This window comes from Colletotrichum phormii (assembly GCF_030913505.1).
Source record: "Colletotrichum phormii strain CBS 102054 chromosome Unknown BDP81scaffold_2, whole genome shotgun sequence".
Lineage (NCBI taxonomy): Eukaryota > Fungi > Ascomycota > Sordariomycetes > Glomerellales > Glomerellaceae > Colletotrichum > Colletotrichum phormii.
Genome location: NW_026851444.1, coordinates 2,953,418 through 2,966,486, shown reverse-complemented (window position 1 = coordinate 2,966,486; position 13,069 = coordinate 2,953,418). Strand labels below are relative to the sequence as shown.

General features: G+C 52.9%; 5 protein-coding genes and 1 non-coding gene across 6 annotated transcripts; all 6 read left to right on the top strand.

Moving 5' to 3' along the window:
- Positions 1-1,083: 1,083 nt before the first annotated feature.
- Positions 1,084-2,902, top strand: BDP81DRAFT_445640 (calcineurin-like phosphoesterase; the record flags this gene model as incomplete). Its single annotated transcript, XM_060591977.1, has 4 exons — positions 1,084-1,098; positions 1,160-2,002; positions 2,058-2,584; positions 2,635-2,902. 4 exons carry the CDS (start codon positions 1,084-1,086, stop codon positions 2,900-2,902), a joined length of 1,653 nt encoding a protein of 550 aa, XP_060450985.1.
- A 3,425-nt stretch (positions 2,903-6,327) lies between these two features.
- On the top strand, positions 6,328-7,341 carry BDP81DRAFT_497990 (uncharacterized protein; the record flags this gene model as incomplete). The annotated part of the gene is made up of 2 exons (XM_060595459.1): positions 6,328-6,379; positions 6,470-7,341. The coding sequence occupies 2 exons, from the start codon at positions 6,328-6,330 to the stop codon at positions 7,339-7,341; spliced, it is 924 nt and encodes a 307-aa protein (XP_060450984.1).
- Positions 7,342-8,126: 785 nt separating this feature from the next.
- On the top strand, positions 8,127-9,766 carry BDP81DRAFT_416837 (glutathione S-transferase). Its single transcript, XM_060589573.1, has 5 exons — positions 8,127-8,559; positions 8,644-8,832; positions 8,889-8,926; positions 8,979-8,998; positions 9,058-9,766. The coding sequence occupies exons 1-5, from the start codon at positions 8,380-8,382 to the stop codon at positions 9,438-9,440; spliced, it is 810 nt and encodes a 269-aa protein (XP_060450983.1). The 5' UTR covers positions 8,127-8,379; the 3' UTR covers positions 9,441-9,766.
- BDP81DRAFT_t60 lies at positions 9,671-9,765 on the top strand. The gene has a single exon. It is a non-coding gene; the product is annotated as a tRNA-Ile (tRNA).
- Positions 9,767-10,093: 327 nt separating the features above from the next.
- On the top strand, positions 10,094-11,156 carry BDP81DRAFT_91186 (uncharacterized protein). Its single transcript, XM_060596488.1, has 3 exons — positions 10,094-10,384; positions 10,445-10,655; positions 10,716-11,156. Exons 1-3 carry the CDS (start codon positions 10,231-10,233, stop codon positions 11,071-11,073), a joined length of 723 nt encoding a protein of 240 aa, XP_060450982.1. The 5' UTR covers positions 10,094-10,230; the 3' UTR covers positions 11,074-11,156.
- A 937-nt stretch (positions 11,157-12,093) lies between these two features.
- On the top strand, positions 12,094-12,910 carry BDP81DRAFT_416834 (uncharacterized protein). The gene has a single exon (XM_060589572.1). It carries the CDS (start codon positions 12,215-12,217, stop codon positions 12,461-12,463), a length of 249 nt encoding a protein of 82 aa, XP_060450981.1. The 5' UTR covers positions 12,094-12,214; the 3' UTR covers positions 12,464-12,910.
- The last annotated feature ends 159 nt before the right edge of the window (positions 12,911-13,069 follow it).

The window sequence follows — 13,069 nt, the reverse complement described above, 5'->3', positions numbered from 1 at the left end:
AAAGTGGGATAAGTAAGATACTCTGCCAGATCTGCGGGCTGCAGGTGTCCGTCTCTTGTCTTCAGACCACGTCGTCTCCAGCTTACGTACTTGGGGTGGTGATAGAGATGGAACGGGACGAGAGGCTCCACTGGCATGACGTTAACATGGAAGAAGCTGTTGCTCAGCGCCGTCAGCGGCTCTACCCCCCATACCTTAGTCAAAGTGGACGACGTGCGCAATATCCATACATGCTGCCGTTGCGTCGCACCACGGCCCGTGTGATGTGACGCGCAGCGTTATGCAACGTACGAAGTACATGACATACCGGTCTGGCAGGCGATAGAACGGTACTACAGTGGCTAGGAGTGTAACGCTCTGATAGACATGGACGCGTCAATGATGGTCGACGCCACGTGCGGCTGCTTACTGTTTCCCCGGCAGCTCCTCCGTCTTCTCCTGGTCGATGGCGGCGCCGCGTCCCTCACGAAATCTTCGTCTAACCATTTGGAGTCTTGGAGGAAGTTGAAAAGGACTTTCGGGGGGCGGCCTGGCCTTGTCAGGGGAAAAGCCAATGAAACCTTGATAACCTAATCGCGAGTACGTACCCCGGTAAGCCGTGTGTGAGTGAGGTGGTGACCACTGACCGGGCGCAATCACAGGGCCCCTCTCAGCAATTAGCAGATGGCCAAATGCCAAAAAGTGCACTGCTACCCCGGATTCTGAGGTGGCAGTTGGCTCCACCCAAATGGGGCCTTTATCGACCGAGTCTCGGTTGATTGCCTCGTGCCTTTTCTTGCTCCTTTTCTCAACCCCCCCTGTCGTCCGCTGAGCTGTCTTTCGAGTTTCGAGCCGACATCAAGCTCTTTTGCGCCCACCGTATCTACTCCTCTCCATCTTTATTCCACCTTTGCCGACCTGCGGGCCATGATATGGCCTGGGTATTAGCTTGAACTTAGGCTCGCTCGAGCCGATTATTTCGTGTTCGTGTTCGTGTTCCCTCAGCCCACGCCCTGCTACCTCGATTGATCACGACGCCGCCGGCCCTCACTTCGCCACGACCGGCTTCGCTTCGCTTTGCGACAACTGCAAAAGTCGCCCAACATGACGCGCCGTATAGTAAGTCCTGCCTTGCGCTTGACGAAGGGCAGAAAGCCGTACTAACGATGCCTTCGCCCAGGTACGGACGATAATCCAGCTCGCCGCGGTGACGCTGCTGACGTTCATCGGCGTCTTCTTCCTCGACCGCAACTTCCGAGTACTACCGAAGTCGATGCACCACTATATGCCACAGCACCACCACGGCCTGATCGTCACGGATATCACAGTAACGAAATGCTCGAGTATAAACGTCTTCACATCCTGTAACCTCGATACCAGTAAATGGCACCGAATCGAAAAGGACCTGTACTTGGGCAAGTCATGGACAACCAGCGCATACGTCCATGTCGCACGAAAGAAAGAGGAGGAGCTACTACCAGAGGACAAGGTTGTCATGGACGTTTCCGTCGGCCGACTCGACCCCACAACTTCTAAGAAGGGAGAGGAGGACGAGAGATGGGAGAGCCGACCATACGGATTGTGGGTGAAGCGGTCTTCCAACCAGAAGGACAGCGACTCCAAGAAGGCCGTCACAGGCATCGATGTGCTATTTGGCGACGATGCGGTCGAGGCTCGCGATGGGTGGCAGATTACCGGAACGCCCCTGCTGCTTCCTCTCAACGAAGAAGTCCCCGTCACCCACATCACTCTCCGGAGAGGAAGCCAGAAGGAGCCTCACAAGCCACAGCCGCGAATCCCCGAGAACGGCAGATTCAAAATCATGCAACTGGCCGATCTCCACCTCAGCACCGGCGTCGGGAAATGTCGCGATGCCATGCCTGAGGGCTACAGCGGGGGCTTGTGCGAGGCGGACCCCAGAACGCTGGATTTCGTCCAGAAGATCCTGACCGAGGAGAAGCCTAACTTGGTCGTGCTCAGTGGAGATCAGGTCAATGGCGAAACTGCTCCTGATGCGCAGTCGGTGAGTGACTTTGCTTCTGTCGGGCTGGGCGCACACACTGACATAACTTTTCTAGGCAATCTTCAAAATCGCCCAGATTCTCATCAAAATGAAGATCCCCTATGTTTCAATCTTTGGTAACCACGATGACGAGGGTTCGCTCCCTCGCGCTGCCCAGATGCAAATTCTGGAGTCGCTGCCATACTCTCTGGCAAAGGCTGGGCCCGAAGAAATCGATGGTGTTGGCAACTACTATGTCGAGGTCCTTGCTAGAGGCAAGTCGGACCACTCGGCACTCACACTTTACATGCTCGATTCCCATGCGTACTCGCCTGATGAGAAGAAATACCATGGATATGACTGGATTAAACAGAACCAGATTGAGTGGTTCAAGAAGACTTCTACCAACCTCAAGAAGGCGCACAAGGAGTACAGCAAGGTTCACATGGACCTGGCCTTCATTCACATTCCTTTGCCCGAGTACAGGGATGCCGATCTCGCCATCAAGGGTGAATGGAAAGAGGGTGTTACAGCACCCAACTTCAACTCTGGCTTCCGTGACGCCCTTGTCGAGCAGGGCGTCGTCATGGTCAGCTGTGGACAGTAAGTTTCATCGCTAGCCTTCATCAAAACCACAGACTAACCTTGTCCAGTGATCATGTCAACGATTACTGCTCCCTCTCACTAGATAGCCAGCAGAAGCCAGCCCTTTGGATGTGCTACGCCGGTGGGGTCGGCTTTGGCGGCTATGCCGGATATGGAGGATACCACCGCCGCATACGTGTATTCGAGGTCGATACCAACGAGGCTCGCATCACGACATGGAAGCGGGTTGAGTGGGGCGACACCAGCAAACGTATCGATGAGCAAATCATTGTCGAAGCAGGCGGGCCGATAGGCATCAGAGAAAAGAAGGCATGACAGAACTTTTACGGTTGAATCGAAACAAGATGGAAAAAAAGAAGCAAAAAAAAAAATTTACCAAACGAAATGCTGGAAAGAATTTGGAGTTTCGGAACAGGTTAACTAACAACCGGTGTTTGGGTCTGGCTCATCAACAGAAGGTCTTTCCAACGAGAAAGACCCTCAAAGGGGAGTTTATAGCATATATTATTTTGACTTGTCCAAGTGTTTGAAGGCATGGTTGCTTTGGTGGACTGGCACGATCCGAAAGGCAGCAGAAAGTCAGCAGATTGAAGGAAGTGATGGATGGGCGTCGGGATGAAATGTGTACATGTATGTAACTTTGTAGGAGACATGACGGCCAACTTTCCTCTTTTTCCCTCGCCTTATTCTCGTCCTCATGAGGGTTGTCTTTTTGAGTGTTCTCAGTGTGGGTAGTGTTCGGGGGAGATTGAGTGTACGGTCGAGACCTAGATGGCTAGGTATGAATATGCAGTCCTAGGCCAGACGATGTCTTGTGTGGCTGGCGTGAGAGAGGCCCTCGTACTCGAGGTGACCCCTTTAGCCTGAGGACAACTCAAGACGTGCTCAGGTTCCTTCCTATATTAACTTTAGGCAACCTCGGCAGATGGCGCATCGTCAGACTGTGGATACACGGGGGAGGTGTGTGAGTAGAGGTGGGGGGATTCGGGGGGAGGGTGAAGGGGGAGGGAATGAAGGCGAGTCCTGTGTCTGTCTCTCACATTTAGATAGGTCCGTGTACGCTCCCTCCCAAATACATCATAGTAGTATTGCAGTCTGTAAGTAGGCCATGCAGTGAGTGCGATATAGCACACCTACCTGCTCGAGGGAGCAACAGTCGTCATCATAGTGGTGGAATAGGGATCTTCGTCAAGATACTTGACCAACAAGTTCCGACTCACGTGGTAATACACTTCCACCGGCGTAGGCAGCCTACACCAGACCTAATTGACCATCGGAAGGGGATCTCTGACTTGCCCGAGAAGTCGTGTCCCGTGTTCTTGACTACTAGTCTCACACCCGTCTTCTTCTCTCGTAGGCAGTCACCCAGGAAGAACCTCCACTCCGTCCCTGGGGAGGGCTCCTTCACACACACACAGTGCGCGGCGACTCAAATCCGCTCCTTTTGCCACCGACCCCACCGACCTCACATCGGGATCCGAGGAAGCTCAAGTCGACTACGATACGCGCTGTGGCTTGGAGTGTATGCACGTAGTCACACGTACCCCAAGTTTTGATCTTGCGGTGGGTAAGGTGAGATGAGGCTGAACTGTGTTGTTCTAGGCCGCCCACCATCATGCTCGCCGGAAGCCTCGCACAGGGCATGGCTTTTTATTTGGACGTCTTCTTCGCTCTTCCAAGATTTGATCATGTTTGAAGCTGCTCGATTCGTTCGCCAAGGCATGTGATCTTGTAGGAGTGACGAGAAGGTTGAAAAAGGGGGATCAAAGCTCTCCACAGGTTGTCATTTCTCTTCTGATCGCGATGTGGATGACCAGGTTGGCCTAACAGGTTTGTAAATAGACGACCTGGAGAGGTCCGTAGATCATAGAAAGCTTCTAGGTTACTTCTTGAGAGATTCTCGGGTACGGCACCCACTCAGGAATCCAGGGTCTTGCCCGATCCCGGTCCCGGTCCAGGGAAGTCGGCATCGGAACGGCGCTTCCTGAGCTTCGATGTAAATCTTGACTGTAAACTTACCACTACTCGATATTTTGATCTCGCGTATGATAACGAAGCAATGAGATATGTTGGATTTCTTTATTTGTGTGAAGAACCAGATATCTTTTTCCAGTCACTCGAGTGTGGTAGACTGACGACAGGGTCGTTAAACACTCACGCAACCTCTTGGTCTCTTGTTTATCTGCTCAACTCGTGACGTCCACGTCACCTCAATGACCTTGGAGGTAACTTTGCGCTCTAGTATACTAACGATCTGATAAGAGGACACTCCCGCGTTTTTGGTCACTTGCAGTGGGCCCTGCTGTCAGACGGAGCTACCCTCGGCGGAACTTATTAAATCGATTTGGTTCAGAATGGAATTGTTAAATGCCCGACTTGTCTAGTCGTTTCCTTCGGTACGCTGAACTCAAGTTGTGGGTTCCTCCACCCTCGTAGTCGCGGTGGTTCTCCTCTATGGCGCACTCCTGGCCGCACCATCTCAGCTGAGATTAGAGGGGAGTCGGTTGTGAAGTGTTTTCTCATGTATACGCCTCGACATCTGTAGAGTTGGTCTTTAATGTGGGAGTAGGTTGACGCCAAGAACACTCTTTCAGCAACCCTGTGCGCCTCTTGATAGGTGTGCTCAACTCATCGTGTCCGTGGTGTCTCAAATTACCTGAATATCGTGAGTTTTCTAACGCTATTCTCCATGGATATCTAGCCTGGAGTAGGTCAGTTTTTCAAGCTCAGATTACGAGTCGCGCGAATGCGTTGCCCTCAGACTACCAGCCGATCTTCTGGCATCTCCGGAATGAGTGAGTCTGTTCAGAGCTCAGCTGCCTAGACGTCTTGCTCCAAAAGGTATTGAAAATCATCTCCGTCTCTCTCCACAAGCACCTACCACGATATGCGGTTCGGTAACTACTGTCGTCGAAGCTCTCCATCATAACTTGCTCACCTACCCTTATCATGAGGACGGGGTAACCGATTTTTTCGGCAGCAAGGTATCGAAGAAGACGAATAGCCCGCGATGGGAAAAGTATAGTGCGTATGACGCCGGCGCCAGACTCAGTGACACTGTGCGTGAGCCTCACTCCCACCAAGGGGGCAGCTCGAAGAGGTGCTTTGCGCATTGAACAAATCCGCGTCTCCAGGGCGAGATAAGATTCGAGAGGCGATCGGGTGAAGGCCTCGTGTCGGTTCTGATCGCAATTGTCAGCCACTGATTTGGATGAACAGAGAGTAGAGTTTGAAAGAACGTACTTCGCACTCCTCCCCTCCAGAGACGGCGCATAAATCCTGGTGTGCCCATCCGCCTCGACACCTCGACTTTTTTCCTCCCCATCCTTTCTCCGTTATTCGCGGATCCATCACTTGTACGTGCGGATCGTCTTCCTTCGCTTGGTTTTCACCTTGTGCTTTCGTCTCCGATCACCCTGCCAAATACTAGTAAGCTTCGTCGGTCATATACCTACTACATATCCACGAAGAGCATCTCTGACGTACCTTATTTAGCTTTGATAGCTAGTCTCGTCCATCGCACCGTTGCTTTGCACTTCGTTCTCTGTCGGTCACCTGGTAAGTAAACTTCTTGAACTATATACCCATCTCATAAATAGTACCATCTCCAAACAACATAGCTTTTGTATCAATATGAATGCCTCCCATCACCCTCCCACCTATTTTCTCTCCTATTCGTACGTGAATAAATAAATAACCCAGAGAGACAGTGTAAAATACTCGCTGTCGACACTATAATAATGGACGGCACAACCCCAACGCCTCCTAACGAGGCCTCTCCTCGGGGACAAGGTAAGTTCACAACAAGGCTCAAGGCTCGATGAATTCGCCTGCTATCAAAAGAAACAAGAAAAGAGCGGATGCTAATCCTCTCTTAAACAGGGAACCCGAATCCTGCGGCTCAAGGCTTGACGCCCACGCCGGTGTCGCCTGTAGCGCGGCAGCGGTTGTTGGCCGCTGGGTATACGAACCCGTACCAATATGCTACCTATAGTCTTGCTCCGTCGGCCCTCTCAAAGGAGCTGAACGTGACTTTCCAGGGTCGCCGCGAGTGCTCAGGTCGGCAAATGCTGTTCTGGAAGGGCACGTATCCTCCTGGTTCTCGACGACATGCTACGCAACAGCTCGTTGCGAACGCACAGCAAGGACACAACAGACCTGACCGGCCAAAAGCTCCGTCGGCTCAGCCACAGGTCCAGCTCCCAGGCCAGAGTCTGCTCCATCAGCAACCCAAGGATCAAATGAAGTTCCATATTGGGATTGCAGAGGAGGAGCGCCAGGAGAGGAAGAGGGTCAAATATGATGAGAAGCGCCAGAACAAGAAGGTTCTCCAGCAGCAGCAGCAGCAGTCTCAGCAGTCTCCGCACCAGCCAGAGGAGCAGCCAAAGCAGCAGATGCAGCCAGAGCAGCAGCCCGAGTTGCCCCTCGAAGACTACGAGAGCTCCCTGGCTTGGTTCTCAGACAGTTTTCACCAGGGAACCGACGCCATAAGGCCAGAAGAGATCGACCGCTTCTTCGACGCAATGGGAGAATCCGACTACACGCAGAGAGAGCAAGAGATACAGGCTTTCAACCAGATTATGATCCCAAGTGGTCTGAATCCCACCCAACATGCTCCGGAATCATGGGGTTCTCGACCGGAAATGGCCTTTGATGACGTTTTTGACCAACAAATGATGGAAGACGGCGTTCCATACGGCCCGTATACTTCCTTGTTGCGTGGGCATGGGCATCCGATGGGCAGTCGTGACTAGACATAGTACGGCGATAAGCGATCCTGCATCGTAGCTTGCCCCTTTCGCGTTGTTCTCAGTATGGGGTCTTGGTTCGGGTTTTGGTGTTTTTCTTCTTTTCACCTGACAGTGTTGCGTCTGCTACCTTGCAGTCTACGCCGCCGAGAAGGAGCAAAGTGTTGAATTTTGAGAGGGGGATGTCCTCATCTTTATCTACTCATTTGACCTCAAAAGCTCAATGGCGACATTGAAGTTTTGACACCCTTAATGTCTGGGTTTGCCGTTTAGGCGGAGAACTTAGCCATATATTGGGTCTCATGATAGGGTAGTTCGTAAAATTATTGTTCTGTGGCGATCGAGGTTCTCTAATCCGTGAGTTTCACTTGGTTTCGAAATCCATACATGTCCCGCCGAGCATTTTCGCCAACAGCTCCGGCAGCTAGGTTTGTTTTATTACGCTATGGGCAGGTAGGTGTCTCGCGATTAAGCGAAGTCCACGGGTTACGGAGGAGATCTTGGATCATACCTGTTCGTCCAAGTTGATGAATGAGAGGTACTGCGACCAGTTCGATACCTTGAAGGAAGTTGACTTGCTTAGTCATTCCGTAGAGGTTGGACATCTGGGAGGAAGCGGAGGCTCCACACTTCGGCTAGCCAACCGGGCGCGGGGAAGTGACGACATGTGGGCTGCAGACAGTCCCTGCCGTGATTTCTAAGCAAAAGAAAAGTGAAAGCCCCGCGCTGTTGCAGTTGCTGCAATGGAGGGGTCACTCTGACGGAAGCAATCGTGCTACGGTGCCACGGTATTCGCAGGCGAGAGCTGTCAGACAGTAGCCCAGCTTCCACGGACCGTGGTGGGGCGCCTGCCTGGATTATTAAGAAGTTGACAGCTTACCTAGCTCTGGTCGGTCAGTGAGGGGTTCATATAAATGCCCCAGGTGGCGTTGAGCTCAACAGTAGGTGGATTAGTATTTAGTATTTAGACCAAAACACAACTTCACTCTCTGCCATATCGCGACATCACGTAAAACCTCCGTTCAACCCTTGCACTGTAAGCATATGACATCTCGACTAGGACAATTGAGTAAACAAATCTTCAACATGGCTGCCAAGACCAAGACCGACATCCACTTGTACACCACCGGTACCCCCAACGGTATCAAGGTGTCCATTCTCCTGGAGGAGCTTGGCCTGGACTACCAGGTTACGCCCATTGATATTTCAAAGAACACCCAAAAGGTTGGCATCTCAGAGACGTCCAGTTGTATTGTAGACTGAGTGTCTTCATCCCTTACAGGCCGTCATGCTAATGCACGGGTGCAGGAGCCCTGGTTCCTGGAGATCAACCCCAATGGACGTATCCCGGCCTTGACCGACAAGTTTGAGGACGGCAAGACTATCCGCCTGTTCGAGTCGGGAAGTATTCTTCAGTACCTTGTCGACCGCTATGACAAGGACCACAAGGTCTCTTATCCCTACGGCTCGCGCGAGTACTGGGAGGTGAACAACTGGGTAAGGTCTACTTACATTTGACCGCCGGAGCTGTGAGGCTGATGCAAGAAATGTAGTTGCACTGGCAGATGGGTGGCCAAGGTCCCATGCAGGGGTAAGTTATCTTTCATTAGTAATGTGGTGTCAGTGAGCTAACGAATATGCAGACAAGCCAACCACTTCAAGCGTGAGACACTTCCGTGATCTCTTCTACGTTCTCTCAATCATGAACTGATTCTCGCACAGGCTACGCACCCGAGAAGATCCAGTACGGCATCGACCGTTACACCAACGAGACCCGCCGTCTGTACCGCACCATGGACACAGCGATTGCGGCCAACCCCAGCGGCTACCTAGTTGGTGACCGCGTGACGATTGCCGACATCGCCAGCTGGGGCTGGGTGGCGGCGAGCAAGTGGGCGGGCATCGACCTGGAAGAGTTCCCCGCGCTTAAGGCGTGGCTGTGGAGGCTGGTGGAGAGACCCGGCTTCGAGCAGGGCCGCCATGTGCCGTCCAAGCACACGGCGCTGGATCACTTCAAGATGACGGATGAGGAGCTTGACGAGAAGGCCAAGGGGGCCGCCGCGTGGATTCAGCAGGGTATGAAGGATGATGCGGCTAAAAAGTGAGGGAGTTAGGTGCTTGGTGAGGCTCGCGCGAATGGGCCGAGAAAAGCATTAACGAACAAACAAGTCAAATAGGAAAAAGCAATGGATTAGAAACTGTCTGTGATGTGATCTTCCATCGAATAATGAAGAATGCCTATCCATGACATCAGAAAATGGTGAGTGGTGCAAATACGCTGGCCTTCATGGTGCAAAAACCCGCCAGGTCTTCCAAGTACAAATGAGTCCAATCTGGTCGGTTAGCTCAGTTGGTTAGAGCGTGGTACTAATATTTCACCTGAAATGTTGCGTAATGCCAAGGCCGGGAGTTCAAGCCTCCCACTGATCATGTTTTTTGACAATTTGAAATTTTGGTGTTGGTGCAAGTGGCAGATCATCAAGATCTATCTTGGAATGCTTTGCAAACTTCGTTGCGGCCAACTTTGAATTCCCCTTTTCTTTTTTTGTTCCTTGTGCTTTGGAGAGGAAAGTTCGACCGACCGTTGGCGCTGACAACTTCTGGGTCCGTGTCATTCGGACTCTGGCTGTCACGTGCACCTGTGCAGCTTCCCAATCGGGCCCAGCTGGGTGGCGACCAAAATTTGGGCCAATTGGCTCCCGTCCCTTAGCTTGAGGCCAGCAGGCGCCAGGCTGAAAGGTTCCTGTTCAAGGCCCTCCGCAGCTTCCAAGGTTCTATTATTGCAGCGGTTCCATATAAAAGTTCCCTCCTCTCAACCATCGAAATCCACAATCACCCTCACACCACGCAATTATCCCTTACTGACAGCTTGCTTGCCATCGCGCATCAGTCAAAATGTCGTGGAGAAATCAGGGAATCACGGGTTCCAACAACATCCCCTTGGGAAAGCGTCGGTTCGGCGGCGACGATGGTGGTGAAGAGGAGTTCCAGGAAGCTCCCCCCAGCAATGGCAACGGCGAGCTGAAGCGCGGTCGCAGCCCAGAGCCTCGTAAGTCTTCGCATTGCAGCCTCTTATCTCGGTCAGAGCTGATACTAACGTCGCATTTAGGTACCGATGCCGATGGCCCTCGCCGCAGAAAGAAGAGAAACCGTTGGGGCGACGCGTCCGAAAATAAGGCTGCCGGATTAATGGGCTTGACGACTGCCATCACGGCGAACATGACCGGCGAGCAGCTGGAGGCTTACACCCTTCATCTCCGTATCACGGAAATTAGCCAGAAGCTCCGCATCGACGACGTCGTTCCCGCGGATGGAGACAGGTATGTTGGCCACATGTATCAAGCAATGCGCGGCACCTCGTTAACACCCACTCTCTACAGATCACCCTCTCCTGCGCCCCAGTACGATAACCATGGTCGCCGTATCAATACGCGCGAGTACCGATACCGCAAGCGTCTCGAAGACGAGCGCCACAAGCTCATCGAAAAGGCCATGAAGACCATCCCTAACTACCACCCGCCGCAGGACTACCGCAGGCCCACCAAGACTCAAGAGAAGGTCTACGTGCCTGTTAACGATTACCCAGAGATTAACTTCAGTATGATTGCTAACCCTCTAACCCTCCTAACCAAAATTCTTATTTCCCTTGTTCCCTGCCTGGACTCTGGCCAAGCTTGTCATGCACCCTCCAGGTGTCTTGTCAGACCTGGCCTTGTTTGGAGACTGGGACCGTCATAACTTGCTTCACCCTTTTGATACAAATGCTAACACATAGCTCTCGTCGTAAAGTCGGCTTACTTATAGGACCCCGTGGTAACACTTTGAAGAAGATGGAGGGAGAATCTGGCGCCAAAATCGCTATTCGTGGCAAGGGCTCCGTCAAGGAGGGCAAAGGTCGTTCGGATGCAGCTCACGCCAGCAACCAGGAGGAGGACCTCCACTGTCTCATCATGGCCGATACGGAGGAGAAGGTCAACAAGGCCAAGAAGCTCATCCACAACGTTATTGAAACAGTAAGCATTCCCCATCTTCCATATCAATGAGCAGCAAATACTGACATCTTTCTTCTACTAGGCTGCGTCCATCCCCGAAGGACAAAACGAGCTCAAGCGCAACCAACTTCGTGAGCTTGCTGCCCTCAACGGTACCCTCCGCGACGACGAGAACCAGGCTTGCCAGAACTGCGGCCAGATCGGTCATCGCAAGTACGACTGTCCCGAACGCCAGAACTACACTGCCAGCATCATTTGCCGCGTCTGTGGCAACGCTGGACACATGGCCAGAGATTGTCCCGATAGACAGAAGGGTGCCAGCTGGCGCAATGACGGGGCGGGCAGAGGTGGTGAGGCTGGCCGCATTGAAGGCGGAGACGCGGTCGACCGCGAGTACGAGGTGCGTTTTTCTGTATTCCTTATCCCCAAACAAGCCCAATGCTGACTTTGACAATAGCAACTTATGCAAGAACTCGGCGGTGGCTCAGCCGGGGGCGCTGCTCCTGCACGCATCGAAGCTGGCCCTGGTTCCTACAATAACAACGGACCCAGCGGCGGTGATGCGAAGCCCTGGCAGCGTGGGCCTACCGGCGGCCCTGCTCCTTGGCGTAGCCGCAACAACGACTCGCGCGATGATCGTGATCGGGGTGACCGCGACCGCGACCGTGATGGTGGCGGTGGCGGCGGCGGTGGTGCTGCTCCTTGGGCCCGCGATCGCAACCGTCGTGATGACCATGGTGGCGGCCATGGAGGCGGCCACGGCGGCGGCGGTGGTGGTGACTACTACGGCGGCGGCCAAGGCGGCTACGGTGGTCAATCTGCTGGCGCTGCTCCGGGTGCCGCTCCCTGGCATCAACCTCCCGGAACTCAGAACGGTTACGGCGGCTATGGTGGCTACTCGGGATACGGCGCTCCTCCCGGCATGGCTGCGCCCCCATCTGGCGTTCCTCCTCCGCCTCCTGGTGCTCCTGGTCTTGGAGCTCCTCCAGGTCTGGCCGGTGGCCTCAACGCACTCATTCAGCAGTATGCTGGAGGTGCCCCTCCCCCACCTCCTTCCGACAATGCTCCTCCTCCGCCTCCCAGCGACCAACCTCCCCCACCTCCCCCTGGTGCCTGAAGTGGCTTTTGGGAGCTAGGAGGAAGATCAGACGACTAACATGGGTCCTAACATCGTATCTGCACAACGACCACGTTGACAACTAACGCTCAACTAACAACCAAGGATTCATACCATGACTTCCAGGGTTGGACAAGTGTTCGCACCTACGCATCAACGTGTTCATTTCGCCTGACTGTCTGAAAACCCCAGTGCGGGCAGCAAGCACTTAATGCAAAAAGCAGAATCAACAAAACAGCGGACACAAGAAAGCAAATTGTACGATAGCGATAGAAGGGGCATTCTTTAGTGGGCACTAATCCATAGGCTTTTCTTTATGCATTTGTGCGTTCCTTTCATAGCAAAAAGATGAAGTTCATCCCAATCTAGGAAATCTAGTCTGTCCACGTGAAGAAGTTGTTTGTGACATCCGACACTCCAAAGCTCAAAGCGCTGTCTCGGAGTCGGATCCGAGTGCTGTAGAGGCAAGAAGATTCAAGGATAACTAACTACCTTAGCTAAGTAGGTACCATCATCAGATAGTTTATCTTAGCCACCGATCTGTCACCAAAACTCTGTGTTGTTGTTCCAAGATATAGCAATCTTCACCACCAACCACAGCAAGTCCAATCAAGTTCCATTGGGC

Excerpts from the sequence above, each read along its gene's own strand:
- BDP81DRAFT_91186 (XM_060596488.1), top strand. The coding sequence starts at position 10,231 with ATGTCGTGGAGAAATCAGGGAATCACGGGTTCCAACAACATCCCCTTG. Across the intron at positions 10,385-10,444 it reads CGGTCGCAGCCCAGAGCCTC|GTACCGATGCCGATGGCCCT; the intron begins GTAAGTCTTCGC and ends CGTCGCATTTAG. Across the intron at positions 10,656-10,715 it reads GTTCCCGCGGATGGAGACAG|ATCACCCTCTCCTGCGCCCC; the intron begins GTATGTTGGCCA and ends CACTCTCTACAG.
- BDP81DRAFT_416834 (XM_060589572.1), top strand. The coding sequence starts at position 12,215 with ATGGTGGCTACTCGGGATACGGCGCTCCTCCCGGCATGGCTGCGCCCC.
- BDP81DRAFT_416837 (XM_060589573.1), top strand. The coding sequence starts at position 8,380 with ATGACATCTCGACTAGGACAATTGAGTAAACAAATCTTCAACATGGCT. Across the intron at positions 8,560-8,643 it reads TTTCAAAGAACACCCAAAAG|GAGCCCTGGTTCCTGGAGAT; the intron begins GTTGGCATCTCA and ends GCACGGGTGCAG. Across the intron at positions 8,999-9,057 it reads ACAAGCCAACCACTTCAAGC|GCTACGCACCCGAGAAGATC; the intron begins GTGAGACACTTC and ends ATTCTCGCACAG.